Raw genomic sequence first — 25,811 nt, forward strand, 5'->3', positions numbered from 1 at the left:
CAAACAAAAACCATGCATGCAGAATGCTACAATAACTTCGCTGTAACACTGCTGTGTGCAATTAGCAGCTGGCATTTTGATTTTGACTATTTACTTTACTAATAAGCTGTGCTGTCATTTTGCAACAAAACTACTGGTATATTGAGAATCCACATACCACTGGCAGATCACAGAGCAGCAGGAGGTTCACACAGAGTTTGCCAACTGCATGTTGGACAAACCTTCCTCCCCTGTGAGTGACTCCTTCCTCACAAGTTTTTCCTCATCTCAGTCTGGCTGCATTCATTGCGGTCTCTTGTATCCCTAGAAGAAAGTTGCTCTATGCCCAAAAACATCACTAGGCTAAGGGAGGTTCACACAAAGCTGACTAAAAGTAAACTCAAGAAATTGATACTTAGAGTCTGTCCATGTACCTCAACAAATAACTCTTTGAAACACGTTTCTGAACTCATGTGAGCTCAGAACTCATGTGATTGAAAACCATCTCCACACCAAAACTTGGTTTTAGGACCCCCAGAGAGAAGTCTCCTGATGATATGTTACTTCATTGTGTCAATAAATGCATATATTGAAGACCTGATGAGAAAACAAAGCCCTCACCAGTCAGCCCCACTGCCACAGCAGGTAATTAAAAATCCCTGTCACTATTTTAAGGCAACATGTTGCATTCAGAAAAAAGTCAGCACAGAATAATCTCTTTGAACAGGTTCACCTGCCAAACAAGAGGTCTCCGTGCTGCAAACTCAGATCCTCAGAGGCTTCTGAGACCAATGGCCATCTTTTGAAGGTCTTCAACAAGCCTTTGATGAGAAATTTATGGGAAGATCATTTGTTAAAATGCCCTCACGGTGCCTCCTGTCCTCTGTTAAAACATTTCTGCAGAGGCACCATCTCTCTCTGTACCACTCACAGACTGGTACACAGCTCAATTTTTGTCAGCTGCTTGCAGGTGCTATTAATCAATGCTCACCTGGCAGGGACATGAGTTTCCCATTTGTATACACAAATGTTCATTTCTTAGTGAGCAACTGAGACACCTCTAACACTCAACAAATGCAATATATCCCTTCATAAAGGAAATCATGCATTCCAGAGTTGTTATGAGCTGTGTAGAGTCACTATACACGTGACATGTTGCAGTGGCACCTACAAGTCCAACAAAGTTTGGATACCATTCCAAAGTCAACTACAAGGATACTCCAAACACTTTACATTAAAGCAGTGATTTAAGTCAGCATCGTATTATGAAGGGTAAATCTCCTATCATCTCTAGATCCCAAAGGAATTTCAAGCACAAGGAGAATGAGATGCATGTTGAAAGTCAGAGAGGAATCCTGTACAAATTCAGAAATGGGACCCAGATCCCAAACGTAGTTGAGATTCCTGTCTGTAAGTCTCTCAGCTTGTACTGGGATATAAAAGGCCAAGCATTTATTCACAGAGAGCCACTGGTGTTCTCCCCACTGCCTGAAGATTCTGAAAAGAGATTCAGCTTTGAAATAAATATGTAACACCAGCAGGCATCATAGGTGTAATGTAAAAATTAATGGGGAATCTTTATGCTGTGACTGAAAGAATGTTTAACTGGATTATCATAAATTCCTAAGTGGCTTTGAATTTCTCATATTTTATCCTTTTTCCATCCTTACAAAAGAGAATTTTTTCCATTACCTAAATTAGCGTTTTTAACATTTTTTTCTCATCTTTAAGCAAAAAATCAAATCAAATTAAACATAGCAAAATAAAATTTCTAGACAGAGAAGAAAATGACTGGAAGAAATCGTGTATTCTCAATATGGTCGGTATTAATCCATACTAATTAGTTTAATTTATTTACATTGACCTCATTATACCGGGTATAGCATAAACCAAATCTAAAACTACACTGAGTTTAAATTAGGTATTGATTTGGTTTTGCCACACATGGAGTGTTCTAATTTGTACAGGCATTAACATTCCCTCTCTCAAAAGAATTAAAGTTTTGTGCTAGTTTAGCTTACTTATTCATGGAGATTTGAGATGAATGCAAAAATTACAAAATACTTTCATATGGGATCACCACACAATGTTGGTACTAGCATGCAGGCACACATTCATTTTTGGTACAGAATTTCATTTAACAAAACATGAAGGCTACTAAAAAAAAAAAAAGTGACCTACAGATCATATACAAGAAACTAAGTCATAGAAATATTACTTTTGAACCTCCTGAGTGCTATTTAACCTTTGACAAAACACCTAGACTAGATGTAATACTGAAAATCCTAGCCAATGAGTTATGTGGAAGGAGAAGGGAAAAAAAAGAAACAGTTTACTTTCCAAAGCAGCCAGGCTAAAATGCTACAATGTTCATAGCCTCTCCATTTCACAGAAGTTACACAAAAGCTATATAACCTCTGAATAAACCACGTCTTTAAAAGCAGCATTTTGAAGTAAATATTTATTTATATAAACCACTAAAATTAGTAGTGAAAGACTAACAGCCATCTATCCACAGAAAAACAGGAAATCTGGTTTATATTTAAAATGCAGAAGACAGACTGACCCTTCACATGCACACAGACCCCTAAACTATTTTCTAGTACTTTATTTTTACAAACAGGAGTTTGAAACAAAAAACAGGGAGCCATGATTGTATTTGAATGCAAAAACAATTCTTGAGCTTTAAAAAAATAGAGCTAATGTTCTCAGAAAAAAATGTACATTCTTTTCCTCAGCAAAGTATGCTCTATTCCTCATTAGCTTTGATTTAAACATAAATCTGAATCTCCAGAGACAAGGTCAGTTTTAATGTTGTACTTATGCTATCTCACCACCTGCAATGCAATGTACAAGGAGATCAAATGTTTTTCCCTGCTAAGACAAAAGTTTTTTTTACATTAAAGCATCCTAGGCAATATACAGATTTCCTGCCACTCTTCTCTCATTCTGATTTATTATCATGCTTTAACTTCGTATCTGTTATAATATTAACCATAATCAGTCAGAATATGTGGACTTTATTTCAAAGTAATTATTTATTGCAGTAGTCATTCAAAAATGGACCTCAACAGTATTGCTTCACTGTGTCTAGATTGAATAGATAATCTCGTACTGCTTCTAATCCACTCAATAATATATTTTCAAGCTTTGGTGATATAATCTCCCTACTCAGTGGTGAGTAAGAAATTTTCCATTATACATTCAGTTATTTTAATAGCAGAGAAGAGTCAGCATTGTTATAACCTTTTCACACTAAACTGCATACCTATTTTTAATTGCATTCTATTTATTTAAGTGCAATGGACAATTACAGCACATTTATTTTACTGCACGGATTAGTCCAAGTGGTCTGAACTGTCAGCAGAGGGATTTGGGGAGGCTCACAACACAAGGACTTCCAGAACTCAAGCTATTTGAAAACCTCTCTTATCACTTTAAAGTTTGACTGTTCTTTACGTAAGGACACATGTATATAGGGAAAGAACATTTCTTTGGTTAAATTTTTACAGCTGTTCTTATGCATTGGAAAGAGACTGTCAAAATGTGTATTATCTTCAGAGTAAAAGTAATAGGAAACGAATTAAAGGGAAATGAAGAATGAAGTTTCCAACAGACTCAGCATTAACCTCTAGCTCTCTTCCTGATATCAATTTAAAATTGGAAAAACACTGAAATATTTTTCAATCCCTTCCAAAATTTTATGGCAGAGAAATTCATTTGATTAAGCATCTTATTTGGATATAGCTCTATTTAAACCAAATTCATGATAAACAAGGAATATATGACATCCAGTAGAAAACAGAAACATTGCTTTTTTTCAGACACACCTTAACCATTTTGAAAATTTGTGGTCTGTAGCCCTTACTGATTTATTATCCATTTGCATTAGACTGTTAGTGACTACTGATGATAAAGACAATGAGCTAAATTTGCCCTTTCCTCTGCTGAATCACAAAGAGGAAATATTTCTGTGTGGGAATTTACATGTCCCAATAATGCTGTACAAGCATGAGGTAATAAATTTGAAGAGACACTGAAAACTGTAGGAATGAAAACAAAGAGGCTCTAGTCACATCATGTTTTGTTGGAGTTGTTTTAAAATGTCAAAGTTTGTCTCAAAAATTGGTCTCTTCCCAAAAGTGGATAGGCCTCCCCCCAGATTCCTGCAAGACAGGCATACTCCCAGTCAGAGATTTTATTTATGTGAATTTTTGTTCAATCCTTATCTAACTTTTATTAGGAGCTTGAAACAGAAAAAGATTGATAAAATTTCTCACCCTACAAAATCCCAAGATAGACACTAAATCCATGACATTATTATGCTTAAAAATTTATTTTATTTTAATTTGTCACGCTGTTTAAGTATTTTACCTGTTTCTGGAATCCAAACTATCAAATTCAATGTAAAGTCAGAAACCACCTTCACAGCTGCATCGCAATGTGATGCAAGAATTAACATAAGTTTTGAACTTTAAATGCTCTCTGACATGTGAAACACACAGTATGCAAACGATTTAATGAACGTTAGTTTGACATGATAATAATCACTTAAACACACAACAGTAGAACTGTAATTGGATGCTTATATATCTAAACATACAGCTCTGCTACTTCGTAAGCTACTCGACCTCACATTTTTTCCCAAAACTTCCAATGAAATATGGTGGCTCACAGACCCATTTTGTCTCTACAGGGATACTGGACTTTATAAGAAAACATGCCAACAGCTTATGATACTACTTTATTCGCTTTGTTTTCAAAGGACAAATTGTATCTACAGATTGACCTATACCTGAAGTATCCTTTACACTTACCATTATTGTTCTTGTTGTATGGCTGGATGATTCTGCAAAACAAAAACCACAGTGCATTAGAGTATTGTCTTTACCCATAAAAACAAACAAACAAACAAAAAAAACCACTATTTTCTTAGGCTCACCCTGAAGGCTAAGATAGTATTGTTCATCTACAAGAAACATACCAGAAACACAGAGATTGGAAAGATGTCTTATGAAGCAAACATGAGAATCACTGATATTGAAAATATATGGCAGGTTATAGTATACTGTTAAATGCACTCATTCCCTTTGTTTAATTATCCTCTTCTGCAAGAAAATATGAAAACGGAACTAATTCAATAAATGTTTTTTTTTTCATTTTGCTTTTAACATGCGGCATCATTTAACATGGATGATAAGATCTGCAGAAAAAAATACAGAGTATCAACATAATTTCGTAACTATTCACGTTTGAAAAAGCTCTATGAAACTATGCAGAACTTTTTCTAAGAATTTTCATGGAATGTTGTTTTAACTGACAAAGCAGATTGAGAATTATAACATTCAGAAATCTTAATTACTCTCTCCTATATGAGAGATTACAAGTTAGTCAATTGAATACACAGTTATATTTGCTGAGAAATCATGACCAGGCCAATAGCTAATGCAGATTTCATCCCCCTATTTAACTTAAAGTACATTTGCTTTTGTTGTTGTTTTTTTCCCCAAGGACAGAAGACTCATCCTCTCTGGCATTATAACACTATGGCAGTCATATTACAGCTCTGTTCTTTATTGAAGCAGGATAACGTAAGTAACTAAACACCCTTCTAACCCGCTAACTAAAAAAAAAATAAATAAAAAAAATGCTGATGATCTGTAAGATGCAAGATGATGTTACTATCAGTCTCATTGACCTGCTCAAAAATTTGGGTAAAATTTCATCATTGGCTATAGTACATAGAGTTCACACAACACTAGCTGCAGTTCTGGATAAAATGTCCTCAATTATGCAAGAACTGAATCAGCAGTCTCCATTCTGCAAGTGAAATAAATGTACAATAATTACACTTGGTTAGTTAATCTTGCCCCAGTTCCAAATTGAGATCCTCATGGGGGTCCCAACTGGCATTCCTTACTTAAAAGAATTCTCCATGACTTTTGTTCTTGTTAAAAATGGTATTAAAGAGAATAAAAGGACAAGAGACAGAACAGCTGCACATCTCTTCCTGAAAAAATGGTAATTAAACTGGTAATTAAATGGTAATTAAATCAAACCAGTACTTCTCTCTCATTTTGAGAAGTTATCTTAACCAGTCTGAAGATGTAGTTCAATCGCCGACAGAAAAAAAAAAAGTTATTTTAAAATTCTCCAGCTAATTAGAAACTTCTATGTGACCAACACTCAACAGTAATTCCAACATCTAGTTTAGATGTACACCTGCACATCTCTTCATCCTTAATCAAATCTAATAATAAATACAGACATCAATAACTTCCCATCGATAAAGGTTCTGTAATGTGAAAAGCTACCTAGATTCCAATATTTTAGTTGTGAGATCTTCTCCCAGGTCCCTTTCCCTCTCTTTTTTCCCCGCAAAAATAATCACGTACAGGAATATTTTTAGGGCACCAGTCCTCCAGGCAAGTTTTAAACTGGTAGTATAAAAATGAAATTCTGTTTCCTGATTCCTGAATATATTTGGCGCTGTTATCAAGTAAGAGAAGATTACAGTAGAGAGAAGAATCCTACCATCTACTGAATTTCTATCTTTACAGTGAAGTTATTTTTTTTTTGTTACTACAGCTTTATTTATTGTTTTAATATTTCAGTCAAATAACATTTCAGGAATGTTCCTGAGAAAACCCAGGTACTACATAAGGGGAAGTATAACCATCTGAGCAACTCTTGAAAAAAAAGGACTCATTTCTGTTACAAGCCCAACTTCCAGAAAAAGAACAACAACAAAAAAACCCATGACTATCACCAAGAGCACAACTGCATTTCCTAAGGACTGGAACATTAGATTAAACAAAAAGAATGTGGTTTCTTCACTCTTGAAATACAAAGATATATTGCAGAGCACTTCCACTCATTCACAAAAAGACCAAAATGTACAAATAAAACCCCACTCTTTTTATATTCAGAAACTTCAGTAGTAAGAATATCTCCACTCTTACTCAGAGGTACTATGCTTTTCACATAGATTTATATACAAAATTTATAAAACTATGATTATCATGATTGTATTACTAATGTCGCAAAATAATACCTCTTTTGAGGGAGATGAGGACTGTAACACATAACAACAGGATGTACCCGGAGGTTGTTAAACATCATATTTTTGAAGAATATTTTACAGAATCTGTTAATACAATGCCAACAGCTGTTAACTACAGGATATTAGCATTTTGATAACCTATTAATAAAACCAAGCAAAGAAGTAAAGAAAGATCTGTTATATTTGCAGGGTAACCTCTCTGTTTTATCATACAATAAAAGCATTCTCATTTTTTCCAGATATACTTCTTAGCTTTAATTGCTGTAGATACTAAAATATAATCTAAATTGCCAAACATCTTTCAGAAAGAATTGAGTATAAATGTAAATGAAAAGCTAGGGAAATAACTATTTAGGTAGTAGACATAGTCAAAAATTTCTATATCTAGCAAAGACTAAAGTATTGTTGTTGCACAATTTAAACTCTTGCACACATTTAAAACTGAATAGTAAGATTTTGGAACCAAGGAGACACCAATTTCTTCCACAAAATAAATTACACCCTGATTTGGCAGAAATGTTTGGCTGTTGCTTGGGAGAAGAAACCGATATCCACCCTGCTAACACTTCCTTTCAGGTAGTCGTAGAGAGCAATAAGGTCTCCCCTGAGCCTCCTTTTCTCCAGGCTAAATGACCCCAGTTCCCTCAACTGCTCCTCATAGGACTTGTTCTCTAGACCCCTCCCCAGCTTTGTTGCCATTCTTCAGGCATGCTCCAGCACCTTGATGTCCTTCTTGTAGTGAGGGGCCCAAAACTGAACACAGTACTCGAGGTGCGGCCTCGCCAGAGCTGAATACAGGGGGACAATCACCTCCCTAGTCCTGCTGGCCACACAATTTCTGATACAAGCTAGGATGTTGTTGGCCTTCTTGCCCACCTGAGCATGCTTCTGGCTCACGTTTAGCTGGCTATCCACCAATACCTTCAGGTCCCTTTCCACCAGGCAGCTTTCAAGCCACTCTGCCCCAAGACTATAGCATTGCTTGGGGTTGTTGTGCCCCAAGTGCAGGTCCCGGCACTTGGCCTTGTTGAACCTCCTGCAGTTGGCCTCGGCCCATCGGTCCGGCCTATCCAGATCTCTCCGCAGAGCCCTCCTGCCCTCGAGCAGACCAACACTCACACCTAACTTGGTGTTGTCTGCAAACTTAATGAGGGTGCATTTGATCCCCTCATCCAGATCGTTGATAAAGATACTGAAGAGAACTGGGCCCACCACTGAGCCCTGGGGGACTCCACTTGTGACTGGCCTCCAACTGGATTTAACTCCATTCACCACAACTCAGAGAAACAATATACAGACAAGAAAAAGCAAGAAAGCACAGAAACATAAAAACGTATCCCAAAGCATCTTCCCCACACACAGGAACTTTCCAGTTATACTGCCTAATCATTTTTTGAATGTGCTTTCCATATTACATTATGCAATAAAATAGAAGTACTACTCTGCAATCATAGCTTACGAAAAATAATCAACCCACTTGACAGTAATCATACACAGAATCACTCTAAGTATGAACTCCAGATCTCAAATCCAGAACCAGTAATTCATGAGGTAATATGCTGCTAACCCTGTTATCCAACAGACAGGATTGTCTTTCTGAAACTTTAATTCTTTAAAATAATACCAGTGGAAAGTAGTCATTCCAGGAATTAGGTTCTGGTTATCTGTGATGTTTTATATGCTAACTTGATTATAGTGTTGTTCTTATTGTTTACTGTTTTAAGAGCTGATTTATTCTGCCAGTTATAAAAGCCAGTATTACTGTAATTTCATGCCTACACATTACCTGCATGTAAAAAAAAAAAAAAAAAAAACAAAAACAGCAGAAATAGAGGGCAGTTCACCATGAAATTCCCTTTTTCTCTTTGTGCGATCCCTCTTGCTTGCTCTTTCTATTCAACTGCCATTTTCAGGAATTCCTTAGTACAACAAAATGGAAGCGATGTACAGCATGCTCAAAGTAGGGTATCAAAGTATGAATGCAATTCTAAATTTAAGGTTTTCAGAACCAAATGTACACAAAGAAGCCTTACAAATCCAAAGATACATTTTTGAAATAAAGGAAATAAAAGCCAAAAAAAAAAAATCCCCTATTCGATTTATAGTGTACTTAACATCCTTGGAAATAACTCATATTTCAGAAGATACAATAAGCCTGAGAACTATGATTAAATAGAAATTGTGTTTTCACTTAGGCAAAAGAAAAGCACTCAACCATCTATATTTAAAACAAACAAACAAAACCATAACACAGTGATATGCTATGTTAACACTTAGGATGAGTTCTTTCTCAGATAAATTCAAGGAAACATGGGTTTGCATAAATGGTTTTGCACCTTCCAAGTCGTCCTGTGACCAATTTCATCACAAAGAGTTCATGCTGCTTACATTTACCTACTGAAAGAATACTCTACAGACTTAGCAGCCTTTGGACACACAGCAGAAGACTGTTTTTTTATTTATAATAAAAAGCTCTCCACTAATTTGGAGATAATTGTAATGTGAATTCAATATAGGCAAATGATGACTGCACATTTATCATTCCAAGATAACATGATTTTCTCATTTTAATAAATTCTGGAAAGGTATTTCTCTTCTATTTCTCTGACAAAAATGACACATTCAATGACTTTCCTCCTTGTTGATTATTTTTCACCTGAAGTCACAGTGTCATTTGTATTACTGAGATTGGATGCATGAAGACAGAAGTGGAGAGGGGGAAATCATCAACTTGATTTGTTATTTAAATGAACTGAAGGGAAAATATTGTTTTATGATTCAAAAATTTAAATAACAAAGCAACAACAAAAAGGCTTTTGACACACAAATATTGGATGTAATATCTTAGTTCTACAAATGATCGACAATTTCAGCAGTGACACCCTGGGGTAATTATAGACTCTGTAATTTTCCAGGTATATAATCTGGACACTGGAAGTTGTCAGTAGTTCATCATCTCCAATATCATAATTTGTACGTCTGCAAAAAGAATACACATTCGGAAATGCAAGTGCTTGAGCATTTTCTTTTTCTACTAAACAGTTAAAATGACTCCTTCCAACTGGATACTGAAAATAGACAGAAATTGGCTAGCATTGTCCAAGTTGCAACAATCAAAGGTAAAAAGGGTTTTAGGTTAATTTCTTGAGGATCAGAGATGGCTTTAATGACTGTATAGAACTATGCATGACAAGTCTCTTACCATAAAGCATTTCACATTGTCACATATATAAAAGCTCTCAGTTGTATAAGTCAGGAAATAACCATGAGTTATAAACACCCTTTTCATAGTCCTCCGCTTTCATAGTAACATAACAGCACCATCAATATTTCCAGAGAGATCTGCTCTCCATGCTCACGTTTCCGTCAGGATCAGTGCACATATTTCAGTAAAAGATCTGTAGCCAAACATTTCAAAACTTTTGCTAGTTACACCAAAGATCAAAACTAGAATGCACGTGTCCAAAGAAAATTTCAGAGAAAAAGCTGGCAGTAGAACAATAAATAGTATTTGTTTCTCACTTTTGAGAAAAATGAGATACAATATTAATTATACTTTGTGTTTCAGCATAGAAGAAATGGCAAAAGTAGATTCACATAGTAGCTTATCACATCTCATTTCTTCTCTTTCAGTTGGAAATGACTGGTATGTAAAATGAGGCTTATAACAATTTAAGTAGGCATATAGTTTATTAATATGAAACATATATGAGAGATATTTTATGGTTTTATTTTTTAAAATTAAGTGCCAGATATTTTTGGTATGCATTCCATGCTGCTAGCCTGACATCTCAGTAGAATATCTCCATCTTTGCCAAAAAATAATGTTGTGATAACAAAGATCAGACATTTTAGAGAAAAGACATCTTCCTCTTCTGATAAATTCAATCCAATAGCGAAAACTGCTTTCTTCTAACAATTCTACATAGTGTTATGTGAAATGAATTACAATGAAACGTGTTAGAATTTTTTTCTGTTTTAAGAAAATTTGGGGCAGGAAAGACTCCAGTCTCTCTGATTGTCAGTTAAGCTGCATATATTTTCTTGTGATTGACAAAGGAGAGAAATTCCAGTGGAAAAACAGAGTGAAATATAAGCCCTTCTTCCTTGCTTATCTCCTCAATAGCCAATACTATTAGTCATGAGCAGAGAGAGATTGACCAAAATAGCACCTACGGGAGAAGGTACACTTTTTGAGGTCTTTCTCGCTTTGCCAATTGCTCATGTAACTTTCTCATCTTGCTGTGCTAGAGTTGCGCAGGTTGCTACAAAAATGGACCCCCAAATTGCCATTTCATTCTTAGATACAGCGGATGACTTCAATAATCAATTCCCTAAGAAACTGAAGCATGACTGTTAAAAGAATCCTCTTGAAGGCATTAAGACATTTCAGCCTGAAATACAGTATTAAAGGTCTGGAAAAGTGAAGAGAGAATGGGGATTGGGATTGTTGATTAAAAACTCCTCAGCTATGAACAACCAGTTCTCCTGATTCTTCCCACAAGTCATGAAAACAGTATCATCAGGCACAGAACAATCTCTGTTAGTGATGGTATCATCTTGGATATCCTGTAGACATTTTGGTTTTGATGCATATAGAAGTTAGGAAATGCCTGCCAGTTGACAGAGATTACAGTCATGTAGAATACCTTTACCTTTCCAAATATTAAATGGAAAATTATCATTACTCACCCTTCCAAAACAACAGCCTGACGTAAAACTTGAATACTTGTATGTACTGTTGCTCACAGTTAAGCAGCTTGTGGGTGAAAGTAATTGCTTGGAATAATTTCAGACACTATAATTTAAAGATCTGATTCAAAATATCTACAAAGCACTTTATAGTCACACCTAAATCTTCTCATCGTCAACTCAAGTCATAAAATAAGATACACACAACATTATGCAATGTCGTGATTTTCTGAAGAAATACTTTTCCCATTTGAAAGAGACTGTCTTCACTACTGAAAATCATTCAAATACCTTGTGTTGATTTTATTTTCAGCAGCAATGGATATTCTTTCTTACCTCTGTGTAGTTAAAAACACCAGCATGCATATTACATGAAAACGCCCCAAAATACTGTGATTTTTTTTCCAGAACAGAGAAAAGTTTCCAACATTTTTCATTCCATCCTACAGAATGCAAGATTTCCTGTTATTTGAAAATAAAGGAAACAACACTTTTTTTAAAGACCATCCAGAAAAACTTCCTCCTACAAGAAAGTACACGAACAGCTACAAGATCTTTAACTGTGAAAGGGGAAAAATAGCCTTGGATCACAATCTTTTGCAGACACCAACAGTACAGAATAACAGCTGCAATACACAGTGCTTAAGCAGTGCAATTTTATTCAGGTCTGTGCATTATATATGGATCATATGTAGAACTAGAACTACATCTCTCAGCCATCAGTGACTGATAATCAAATCTTTTAACAGCAAGTTACAGTGGACAAGCCCCACTATTTCTGAAAAGAGATAAATGATCTCCCTCAGCATTCTCAACAAAGATCAAGCAATAGTAGTCAGAAATTACAGACTCCCTTATCCCTATCAGTTGCACCAGACTTTTGCTGGAGACACATACATGGGACATGAAAGGGAATCTTGTGCTACACTGGCCAAACTCTTGACTTAAGCCAACATAAGACTACCCTACAAAATGGTAATTATGCTCTTATTTAGGCATGATATTCTTAAAAGCGTTAAACCAAATATTAATGGTTTTTCTCATAATCTTACCCCACTCCCTTAAACAGATCCTTAAACACTCAACTCACCTAAGCAATAAGAATGACTTGAAATATGTCAGTCTAAATACATATTTACACAAGCTTAAGTAACATTTACTTGAATACTGTAAATTATCGTATGTCTTAAGTAAACATATTTCTATGGCTTAAAACAAATTTCTAATACTGTCGTAAAAAGCAAACCTGAACATTCAGACATTTCTAAGTCAATAACATTAAGATTATGAAAATAGCTCGAGATAAGACTTAACGTAAGCTCACTGTGCTCATTTCTGTTTGCTCATTTCATCAAAGCATGAACTGGTAGACAGAATATATCATCTCCATAGTAGGCTTTCTGGATACTGTTAATTTATACAATGCAATAAAACCAGCAACAATCACTAGTCTTTTGGAACCAAAAAGCTTTTTAGTATATTTATAGTAACATGAAAACTCTGGGGGCTGGCAAAACCTTTCATTGCACAAATAATACACGTATCAGTGCAATTACGCAGAAACCACTATTTCTCAAATTGCTCTGGTCACTCAGTTGTTGCTCTGTACTGAATAGAAGCTGAATAAATTACAGACCCCAAAATGTTTCTTTATTTGTATGGTTTGGTTTTCAATTTAGCAATAAGCAGAGTAGGGGTTAAATGGCAAATATGAAAGACAGCCATTTTTCAGTCATAAGGAACAGAGGGTGTTGTTGAGTATTGTTGCTACCAGTTTGATCAGCTTTCCTGTGCATTTTATTTCCTGGGGAAGAAGGGATTAAGAAATGAAAAAAGCCAAGAGGACCACAACTACTACTGAAAAATGGAGATTGAGATGATTCAAGTCAGCACTGATGGTAAATAAAAAGGCTAGTTAAAGATGATACATGGCAGAAGGTGATGTCTCAGCATAAAACTAATTGCGCTAAATGTTAACAGAACTTGAAGATAACTCATCGAAAGCACAAGCTTTGGCCAGCAATTAGTTTGATATTCCTTAAACTTCTCTTTGGCTTCTGTTCAACTGAGGAGTCTAATAAATTTACTCTTTAAGAAGATCAATCCCATACCAAGCCATCTGAGCAGCAAGGAAACATCACTGAGTGAGGCTGTGCCTCCCAGGTCCACATAAGGATTTTCCCTTTGCCTGCTGCAGTTCCTTCGTTATGAGGCTGAAGAACTGAGAAAGCTAATGGTAACTTTCAGATGTTATAAAAACAGCATTCAGTAGTACACACTGATAGTGACTAAACTATTTCCGCACACCATTGTGCTCTCTGCACATGCTAAAAAGTAGCAGAAAATCTAGAAACACACACACACACACAAAAAAAAAAAAAAGGATCATCATAGGTACTCAGTTTACTAAGTTTTGCACAGCATTGCTTAGGGAATTACTTCTACACTTTTAACTTTAGAATACCTGACCTCATTTGGAAATTATTCTTTTGCATTTCCATTATCATTCTTGTATCACACCTAATATTTCAGAAGTTATTTTACGGTTTGCATGGACTATATTTTGCATGTTTTAATTAAAAAGGGGGACAAGAACCCAAATAACCATTTTTACATGAGCAAAATACACCTAGCAGATTTCCACTCTCTAGGATATAAGCTTTCTTTACATTTGCATAGAAAATAGATAAGCAGAAACAATTATCTCCTAAAGCAATAATTTACAGTTCTCAATGGTATTTTTTAAAATTAGATGCCACTTTGTGAAAATTGCCTTAACAATTATCTGTTTGATATGAACTAATCAATGTGGCTAATGATTGGTTTTATAAATGCTTTATGTTGAAGAGAACATTGTTATTAAATAGAAGAAAAATGTTAAGAACTTCCAAGGTCATCTCCTTATGGGGAAACCATCATAATAATGTTTACCTTGAACTCATTGCTACAACTTCCTTTGCAGTAGGAATGTAACATCATCTTCATTACCAGGTCAAAGTCATTCTCCTCTCAAAGATCATGTAAGAATCCAATCTAATGACCAGCATTTCAAGAAGGGGAAAAAAGCAGCTTTTTTTCATAATTACATGCAGTAAGTACCAGATCAACATTACAGAACTTCAGAATGAAAGTCCACAGCGAAAATTCTGTTGTGTGAAATGCTCTGCATTTATAGCTATGCCTATTAACAGCATCATCCTTTTATCTAAGTCACATGGTTGTCATCACGGTCCACTGAATAGCTTGCGTTGCCATGCATGTTATTTGCCTACTGTGTAAAGGCTGTTTGCACACTGAGCAAAGGTCCAAGCGATCCTCTCTACCATATATATTAAATAACCACTTTTTGTCAAAATATATAGTTATTTCTAGCTATTGTTAAGTGTACAGTAGGTATTTTCACTGCAAGATACAAATAACATTGACAATGACAGAAAAACACAATTATAGGAAGATAATGGATTGAGTTTTCCTTCCAGTATTTGGAATATTATTTCTATTATCTTGTCTAAAATGAGTCCCTCTCATTTTACCTTGCCATGTGAAGCATGAAAACAGCATGCCTTTTGTGCCAGTCATGTCTGGAACAGCCTATTTCAGAGCCTAACTTCTTTCAGATTTCTAGTCCCAACCACCATACTGAATTGCAGTACAAATAAGGTAATTGCTTACAAAAGTTACATCTCACAAAAAGAGTTCAGGAAAGGCAGTGCATATCTCTGCAAAGTATTTCTTCAAATAAAAATGCAGTAAGTCAAAATAAAGCATTCATTGCATCTTTCCCTTTTCACCAAATTTGTTTTATTCCTTTCCTGATCTTTTCTATAGAGTAGAAAGATTAGTAGGAAAAACGGTACAAATAGTTTTTGTAAGAGATGGCATTAATGGCATTAATTGATACCCATGTTCAGTGAATATGAATCATCATTCCTTGCATTAAGAATCAATGCTATAAATATGCTATCTATATCTTATATTTGTCAGAATATGCCCCCTTATTTTATGTCATTTCTTCAAACCATATTCCCTACAGAAAAGTCACAAAACTTTATTTTAGGCCCACAGAAAGTTTTGCAATTCATAAACTTAAATAATATTTATTTTATATTTTCACACATACCATCAAGACCATTATGATGGCTGTAGTTTCTCTTTCCCAAAATACTTAGTGAAGAGTGATTGGAGGGTGCAAGCAGTCGTTTTGCACTTGGACTTTGAAGGCTTGATGTTGATCTGATTACATTGGGTTTCACTGCAGGATGAATTTCTGTTTAAGACAAAAGAGAGAGAAATACTTGATTTATACAAAAAAAAAACATAAAAAAACACAAAACAAAAAAACTTTCAGTCCACCCAGCTTACAAAATTTACACTTAAATTTCTAGTGAAATGGAAGTTTCTTCAGCATGAATGCGTTTACGGGACCTCGAATAACAATTTGAACAGAAGTTTTCATACCTGTTGTCCTTCCAAATAAGAAAAAAAATCTATTTAGTTTTAGATTGCCTGAGTTCACTACAATGGTATAGATGTGTAAGGTTTTCACAGGTAGAGATACTACAGATCAAACTGAAACAGTTCAGTGTTTGCATTTTCCTTCCCTTTTGAGTTTTGTATTGGAGCTACACACCTACAGATTTTTAATCAAGCAAATAAAAGCATTTTTCAACAGCGAAACCACCTGAAAACCTGAAAAAAATGGTATTCAATATTTTCTGTAACAAGAGCAAGCTTTAAGGGATCCTCCCACATAAAAGTTGCTATATTCAAGAGTCAGGGAATGAGCTACAGCAAAAGATTGGAGCTGAAACTACCCCCAAAACTGCAGCAGAAACAACCCAAAGTGTCAAGATTGCACTGGATTTCCCAGGTACCACCAGACTCTAATACATAAGCACTATTAGGGTTTCAAATGTCCCAGAGAATCTAAAAGAGTTCGTGCATTAGGACTATTTTATGGATGGAGGAAAGGTAAGAGGCATTGAAACTCGTCTGCCCAGTGTGCCTCAGAGCAGGTACCTGCTGCATTTGCCAAAAGCTGATACAGCTGTATGAAAATTTCCCAGTAATCTGCCAGATAAAATTGTCAAAAGACGCAGAGCAGCAGCAGTAGACAGACAGCATCGTCCAGCTGCGTGAGGCCTGCGGCCGGGCTGAGAGGCCTGCCGCGTGAGTCCCCTGCTGGTTGCAGAGTGAGGCCCTGCGGGCAGAGGGGCTGGCCTGCAAACCACGAGCTAGCTGTCTGCGGGGAGTAAGAAAAATAAAATAAAATACTTTCGTAGCCCAGGTTTGCACTCTTCAGAGTGCTTCTTTCTGCTTTTTTGTGTATAAAATAAAGCGCAGGAGGTGGGAATACGCAACATATAAAAGGAGGCTCAGTGTTGAAGGGGAAGGCCCCCCACCCTCTGCTGCTCAGTTATCGCCCAGAAGAAACAGACATGATTGTACAGGAGTCAAAGTCCACTCTGATAGCTGATTTTTCTTCTTCCACAAGTGTTAGAAAAGCCCATTATCAGAGCACACACCTGCCTGGCACCACACGCCCATTCTCCCTGCAAGCCTTCACAACCAGCTTGCAGGTACTAAGACCACCCACCCACACAAGGAGCTTGCCGATGCACAGCGACAACACTTAGGCAGTTGCAATAACCTTTAAAATGCAGAAAAAGGAAGGTGGGAGAGCCAAACAGTTTCATCCATATCCAAATAGGTAGAAAGGAGTGATGATGGCCACAGTGAGTTCGCCAGAACATGTAGCGGGAACAGAATGCCAGAAAGGCACAGCACCAGCAATCTTCAAATTGGGAAAGACTATGCTTAACTAGTTAAAAAGTGGTTTGGTCACAGCATGCAATCCTACTCTTAAATCATGAATACTCTTATCCAAGATGTTTCAAGAGATTCTGATTAAAAAGAGTCAAGCAGGATATCACATTGGTAGCTGTTAGAATAACATAAAACTAACACACTGGTAATTGCCTAAAGGCAGTCCTGTAAGGCTGATTTTACAGCATCACCCCACATTTTCCATAGTGTAGAGAACAGGAGTCTATTTTGCTTTTTTTACTAAAATGGGAACAGAAGTGTGCTCCATATTATGAACCCTCTTTCAGTTTGAAATTTCACCTTAGAAAGTAGAAAGATTTGTGCTGCTTATTGAAGATTATATGGGATTTGGATTCTAAAACGCTCATTTGGCAACATCTTTCAATTTTCAGAAGGAAATTATTAACATTTGGGGCTACTACCACTAAAATATTATCTTATTTGCCAACGAGCTCCAGTAGCAACCACAATAATTCCAGCAGCTGGATCAACAGACTAGAACACAAACTCCTTCTGTCTACAGCATATAGGAGATAAAATTCTATATTTCCAGGCTATGCTAACAGGTGAGGAAGGATACATTTCCTTCCTTTAACTTTTCTTCAGTCTGCAGGTCACTAATCCTCAGTTTACTACAACAGTAATCCCTTCTCTTTTTGCAGCAGAGGAAGGTAGCAGGACGAAGTTCTCCCTTTAAATTCTAGAAAGGAACTTAATCAAACTGCTAGGACCACTTCTCAACAAAGTTTTATTTTAGGGTCTTTACACCATACACTCTCAACCTCTACCTATAGACTTGCTTCAAATATTTGCACATTTTGTAGAACAGCACTTTCTAACTAACTGCTTCATCATACCTGAAGTAGTGAGGCATTTCAGGGTTTTTGACTGAATTTTTATATTATCTTGAATTACTGCAATAGTAATTAGGAATCCTTTAGTCCTACTGCTACCACTCTTGTTCTATTGCCTAGTACACTTTTTTTTTTTTTCACTGAGAATCTCCTAGCCACTTGCAGCTTCTCCTGACTTAGAGAACTAAATATATCATCCAAATAATCCAAATTATCCCTTTAGGCACACAACGAATAACCAGTTGGCCAGATTCAGATTCTATGATCACTTCTGAAATTAAAATAAAAATAAAATGGAAGAAACAATACCTGAACAACATATTAGGAATTTTTATTATGAGACCAACTTGCAGCCTCAAGTAATAGCAATAAAAACTGTAAAAACATCTCCCATTTCCACTAATGCCACTAAGGTAAATATATATATATCCAAAGCAAACAAAGAAAAGTTGAAGTCTCCTGCTGAGACACTTAAATAAGCAGCCTGAATTCCAGAGGTGCTTAAGCAGTTGGATCTCTCTCATCTCTTCTCCTCAGTATGCATCCCAGCTGGAAATGCTAGCCTGGTTTCCTCATAACCAAGAGGCAATATAGGACATTTAATTAGCCAGAGGCTCACATTAGGGGGGTTGTTTAGTAAGCACAGTGAAGACTGAAGAGATTACAGGGGATTAGCCCTACCTCTTCCGAGGACAGGGCTTACTTTTAATGCTTAACCTATCTCACCTGTGGAACTGGCAGCCAAGAAGCAGAATAGAGATAAAGGGAAGCGATGACCCACAATGTGCAGGGCATTGATATATCCTTTGTGCCTCACCAGTAGGGCTCAATAAGAGTTGAATCTGTGAGATGCTGTTAACTGTACTCCAGTATGTTTGTGGGCTGTGTATTATTACATGATATTTAATATTATGATTATGATGATATGACCTGTTGTATATTAGCATTAATCTTCTTCACGAAACCTTCACCTAAGTACACATAATGATATCTGACATTGTTAATCCATTTACTCCCGCTAAATCTACAGAACCATGCTTTCAGAGGTACCAAGACAATCCCTCTCAGACTAGACAACATGACACTAAAAACATACAGCATCTTCTAGTACACTCATGGTGTCCCTTCTTCGTTTGGCTACCCAAAAGGGGTCAACTAGATGAACCATCATCCCCTCCCACAACCACAGATCTTCCCAGTCAATCAAAGCAAACCTTCTCTCATTCCTTCCCATGGCAGCATACCTAACACAGCCAGGATGCATGCAGGAAGTTAGCACTGTTTTTTTTTTTCTTTAACTGCAGGGTAGGAGAATCAAAATTCAGTGACAGGGGCCGTTAATTCTTCATTATCCATTTTTTTGAAGTTTAGATTTTGTTAAACTTCATGTTCTGGAATAATTGTCAAAACTACATTAATAGCTGATTTTTATTTCAGTAAGTCAAGCTACTGTTATTGTTTACTTTGTTCTAGTACAAACAAACTCCTGTTGGTTAAAATTCTGAGGAAAACCATCTAGTTCTATCCTTATCTTTACTACTGTAGAATGGTGTTAATATATTGCAGACTTACTCACAGATTCTGATCAATAGATTGATTTCTATATTTATTTCAGGATTAATAAAAATCCTCTGGGGTATTTCATCTCTTAATTGTAAATATTTAACAGTCAGTAGTGGTTCCTTACAAAGAGAACTATTTTCATTTTTTAATAACAAATTACAATTACTAGAATTTCTCCTCTCCCCATTATGTTATCTGAGCACCTCGTCCTCTTGGCTATAATCTCAGTACAGATTTCTTTACTTTTTTCTTTACTTTTTTTTTTAATTATTATTATTTTTATTATGTCATCCAATTAAGAGTGTCATCAAATTAAGTGTCTGTGTAGCTGAAGTCTGCTCCTTCAGTACATGGGAGTTTTATATATGGATTCAAGAGGCATGGATGCAAAGCAGCATTAAGCGTACTGAATATCTCCTGTTTTAGTGTTTTTTTTGTTTGTTTACTTTAAAATACTATTTTTTACATTGTGCATTACATCAGGTTTCACTCTGCCATTTTAAACCAGTATCAGAAAGCCTTTTGCCCAGATCCTCCAAGTTCAGTCATGCAGTTTTGCAGCTGAATAGAGTAGCAGAACAGAATATTTATTCACTTTACAGTTTTCTTGTTAAATCTCTCATTTTACGCATAGAAAATTTCTAACCATCAGTAAACACTGAATGATCATTTGATTCATTTTTCTCTGGAAGCAGATACCCACCTAAATACCCAATGATACATGACAGTGGCTTTCTGGTGCTTTTGATCTTCAGAGGATTTCCAGCAATTTCACAATGTCGATCTGCATCTGAGAATTTCAAAGAATAAAACTCAGTTTAAACATTTTACCATTACAAATATGGTTAGGACATGCCAGCCAGTTTCCAGTTTTTAACACAAATTTCTTGGCTGATATTTTTTTTCCCCTTTTAGCACGTTTTTTTTTTTTTCATCAATGCTAATAATGATAGATATTTAAAAGCAGGCTATGTATTCATTTATGCAAGTGATGTTATGATTTTTTCTTTCAATTATTTTTAAAGTTAATATAAGTTCTAACACAAATGTCATTATATTTTTTGCCTACAAAGTCATTTTGCAAAAAGTCAACTAGGTAAATGAAACACAAATGAAAACATGTGTACTGAAATAAAAGCAGCTCTGGCTATGAGCAGGAATTTACACTGAACTCTTCACATTATTGTTCTCTACAAGTCTTTCTGGCTCTAAATGGTGTAATATAGAACTGCAAGGGCTTTAAATTTGAAGTCTGAGTTCTGTCATGAATTACTCCCATGGTACAGTGATTCAGTTCGTTCCACTCTATTGTGGCATGATAAATCTTAAACACACAAAAAAACTTTACTATGAACTTTTGAACAAATTCACCCATTTGTAACCAAGTATGACAGAGCTCAAAGGTCTCAAACTTAGCAGCTTCTTGCAAAGCAAACAAAAAGTAGGCCGTTCAGTAACTACCTCAATTTGATGTTAAAACTATGAACTCACACCTTTAAAGGCACCAAGAATACACAGACATAGTCTTTCTAAAAGCCCCCGACACAGAAGTGTTACTAAGAAAAGGTTCACACTTGAGGAGCAGAATCAATCAACCTAAGGCAAAAATCCACAGGCCACCAGGTTAAGCAGTTTCCAGATTACTGGAACTAAACTATCCTTTTTAAACTCATTGGAGTGAATGGGTCATCTGTTTTCTGAAACCACATAAATAATCCCTACACACAGGATCCCTAGAACATAGCTGTTCTGTTTCATACAAAACTGCATTCGTATTTTGATTTTGTCAAACTAGAATTCTCTTACATGGAATTACTTCTCATGTACAGACAACAACCTGCACATTTCCTTGTATGTGTGTCATGTGCACACACAGATCTGCATTTTCTAACAAGCTTTACAGGAACTAGGTATTACAAATAAATTATAGCAATTATAATTTCAATTTGTATCCACATTGTGTTTTACCAAAATGTTCCTGTGTTTCAATCCAACACAAGGGAATGAGTACATAGACACATGAATGGACGATATAGAACAATTTATATTTGAGGAAAAACACAAAATTTACAATCTCTATAGATTCTATCCAACTCTGTGCAAAAAAAAAAAATGCACAGATCATGTAACCACAGCAATGACTAAAATAAGGACTTCAGTATGTTGTTCACAGGTGTTTTACACTCAGCAGACCATTTATTTCACTATATTAAGGACTAACATGAAATTCCAAGTACTTTATTATTTTTTTCTTAATATAACAAAATATGCTGTGCTCAGTGAAGAAAATGCATTGAATCTAGTGCCTGGAGTATTTTTAATACTCCACAACTCTTGAAATATTTTAAGTGACAGAGTAGAAAGATATGTCTCCACTGTCTCCCTTAGTAAACTAAGCACAGACTATACAGTGAATATTTTATAGTTACTCTGGGAATAAGGAAGTATTGACTATGAAGTAATCAGCAAGAAATTTTTCCATCTAAATGTCTTCACTGTAAAAAAAAAAAAAAAAAAGACATTGAATCACAGTGAGATATTAATAAGCTGACTGAGAATACAGACTGAAAAAAAAAAAAAAAAAGCACAATTTCCATGCTTGAGGCAAAACATGTTCACCAAAGGTCCCTGGTCGGTATTCCAAAGTACTGCCATCTGTCAAACATATTTAACAATGACAGACTTTAATGCACAATATAGATTCCCATGAAAAATATAATAAATGTTATGATCTTTATGCACTACTTGTACAATCTTTGTGGTTTCTGTATCACCCTCATGTGTAAAACCATAGCCAAAACATTTACATAGAAAGTTGTGAAAAACAACAAAAAAAAATCCTAAAATCAAATATGGGTTTCCACGTGAACACTAAAAATTTTAGTATCAGTGAAGTAAGGAAAGCTATGAGAAATTAAAAGGCATTTCAAAAAAAAAAGTTAAAAATTTGAGTATTATATCTGATGGTGTTTTTTTTCAGACATCAAAGGCAAGAAGCATGCTAGCGTCTGTAACAATATGGGATGATCAAGGTGTGATGAAAATATGCCAGACAGATAAAGGCATTGCAGAAAAAGTGAATTAATTCTATGTAACAATGTTCACTGCTGGGAAGTTTCAACAAGCCCACTTTCAAAACCCTTATATTAGGAAAGTGTGGGAACTATTTCACACTGAAGTGTCCATAGGAAACATTTCAAGACAAACTGATTAATGAATCAAAACAAGTTTTCAGAACCAGGTGGAATTCATCCAAATAGAAACTGCTGAGCAGGTACACTGCTGGTGTTTAGCTATTGCTTAAACTCCTCTCCGTTCAGGAGAACAAAAACAGGGCAAACTTGATAACATTCTTCAGTAAGTAGTTTTGTAGACTGGCAAAAGGGCTGAACTATTAATAGAGGCATACAGCTCAAATACAGAAACACAAAGAGAGCCAACAGTGACCTTGTAAAAGGAAAACACGTTTAATGTGTTCGCATTATTCAGCCGCATGCCCTTGCGACAAGGACGATTGCATACTGGGAATTATTAGCATGGATGCAGCCAGCAGGGCAAGGGAGCTAATCCTTCCCCTCTACTTGGCTGTTGTGAAATCACATCCAGATGTTCTGTCAAGTTCTGGGATCCCCACTACAAAGAGATACATGGATACTGGAGCAAACCCAGCCACTGGAGAGTCACCACACCGGTGGGGAGCTTGCGCAGAGGGCGCACAGAGGCTGAGGGAACTGGGTCAGTCAGTCTTGAGATGCGAGGGTAAAGGGGAAACCCAACTGCCACCTGCTTGGTAGTTACCAAGCTGCAGAGCATAGAGAAGACAGAGCTGGACCCTTCTCAGAGGTACATGGCAATAGGACAGCAGGCTATTGCTGCCTGCAGCAGCAGACACAAGCTGGGACATGGGTAGTTCTTGCTAGATGTAAAGAAACAACTGAGTACCTTGAGATTGGTCAAACACAGAGCAGGTGCCCAGAGAGGCTGTGGAGTCTCCATGGTTGGAGTTATCAAGCTGAGCTTGACAAAAGGCCCTGGGCACTTAAGATTTGTGCAGGTGGTGGAATTAGAGACATCCTGAGGTCTCTTCCTACCAACGCGTCTTGAAAACCAGTGACTGCAAGTGTCAAGGGTCTGCCAGAATCCTCTGAAGGAATCGTGACACATACACACGCAGCTGCTCTGGCATCACCCAACCTGGAATTTCAAACAGCTTTTGACAAAATTTGTCACAAAAGACTGTTGCTGTTCAGCTGCTGTGGTGTAAAAGAGACAGTTTTGCCAGGGATTAGACCCTGATTAAAAGCAATTTTCTATGCAATTCCAAAAGGATCTGCACTGTTCAATGTTTAAATAATTAGGAAAAGATGCGATGAGGGAATTAAGTTTCCTGATAATAAATTACTGAGCATAATCATAACTAAAACTGATTGCAAAGGATACCAGCAGGATCAAGCAATAAATGTAAAGTAATTCTTAAGGGGTAAAATGACTAATACACAGATATAGCGATGGGTTCTGAACTATCACCACGCAGAAGAAAATCTTGGTGTCAGTGTCAACAGCTTTCTACAAATAGTTAGATAATACTCAAAAGTGGTCACCTAAAAATAATTAAAACCGGAATATTAAAAATTACTATGAGAGGAAGAGCAAGCAAAACAGAAAACATCATGTGACACACTCAAAAATTAAGGGAAATCCCTATCTTGAAGTGCATGTAATTCAGAACGCCACAACCCTAAAAAGAATACGGTACAATTAGTAAAACTACAGGAACAACATTTTGAATCACACTGTGAAATGGATTCTCTAAGGTTCCAAACAGACCAAGTTCTCAAACTACAAAAGGGATAGCTGTTGTGAATATTAGAGAAAAATGAAATCAGGTATGCTATGAAGATGGTGATAGCGAATGAGGCTTGTTCTTTTAGATTTGAAAGGGTTTTTAATTTTTTGTTCACTAGGTTTGTAGACCTCTTCAGTTTACAGATTCTCACTTGTGAGTTATTTCTCTTTGACGTTCCAACATACTGCTGTCAAAACTCAGATTTATGGAATATATTCTCTGATTTCTGTTCTTCTTGGAAACTTTGGAAAAAAGCTACTGCATTATTGTAATTATTTTACTGGCTAAAACTATCTGGCACAAATTATATTTAAAGATTATAGTAAATATTTTAATTCTAGGTACAGCCAAAAGAGAATTCCACAGCTATCAAAATCAAGAAAATAAGAAATTATTTGACCTAAGACCTGTAAACGTTACTTACTTCAGATGAATACAGTGTTTTGTCAGTAAGGATAGACTGTTTGCTTACAAAGACAAATCAATAATAAGATCTTTGCATATTCTACTCAATTTTTGCTTGTCATTATCAAATAATATTTAAAGAAACAGTACCATGTACCAAATGGCTAATTAAATCTACAAATTTAAAGGTGTAATTTTTGATCATATACAGTATATCCATTTCCAGATAACTCTAGATGCATTACCATCTACTGAAAAGATTTTGTCAATCACATCTGTATAGACAGTGTAGACAAATATAAATTACTATAATTAATACAGGTAGTTGTATTGATAAAACTATAAATGAGGAGGAAAAAACCAAAACACCTTGAAATCTTTATTTGCTGAGGTCTTAATGTTCACAGATGCATGGCTCATTGCCAAGCATGTATCAACAACCCTGTAAACTGGAGACAGATCTTGTCAGTCACCACCAGGAGAAGAATGCCCACTTCAGTTTCCTCTAATTAAGAGTGCTTCCACAGACAGGATTACTTTGTTTAACTTTCTTAAAAAAAAAAAAAAAAAAAAAAAGTAAAAT

At 36.0% G+C, this 25,811-nt stretch overlaps 1 protein-coding gene across 1 annotated transcript in view; it reads right to left on the reverse strand.

Moving 5' to 3' along the window:
- The window catches only part of MTA3 (metastasis associated 1 family member 3), a 138,565-nt gene that overhangs the window by 22,044 nt on the left and 90,710 nt on the right, over positions 1 to 25,811 (reverse strand). The window contains exons 15-17 of the mRNA XM_035562811.2: positions 20,681 to 20,767; positions 15,855 to 16,001; positions 4,797 to 4,828 (exon numbers count right to left, since the gene is read on the reverse strand). Of these exons, the coding sequence (XP_035418704.1) occupies positions 4,797 to 4,828; positions 15,855 to 16,001; positions 20,681 to 20,767 (266 nt within the window). The remainder of the gene's footprint in view (positions 1 to 4,796; positions 4,829 to 15,854; positions 16,002 to 20,680; positions 20,768 to 25,811) is intronic.

Source organism: Cygnus atratus, chromosome 3 (assembly GCF_013377495.2).
Source record: "Cygnus atratus isolate AKBS03 ecotype Queensland, Australia chromosome 3, CAtr_DNAZoo_HiC_assembly, whole genome shotgun sequence".
NCBI classification, from domain to species: domain Eukaryota; kingdom Metazoa; phylum Chordata; class Aves; order Anseriformes; family Anatidae; genus Cygnus; species Cygnus atratus.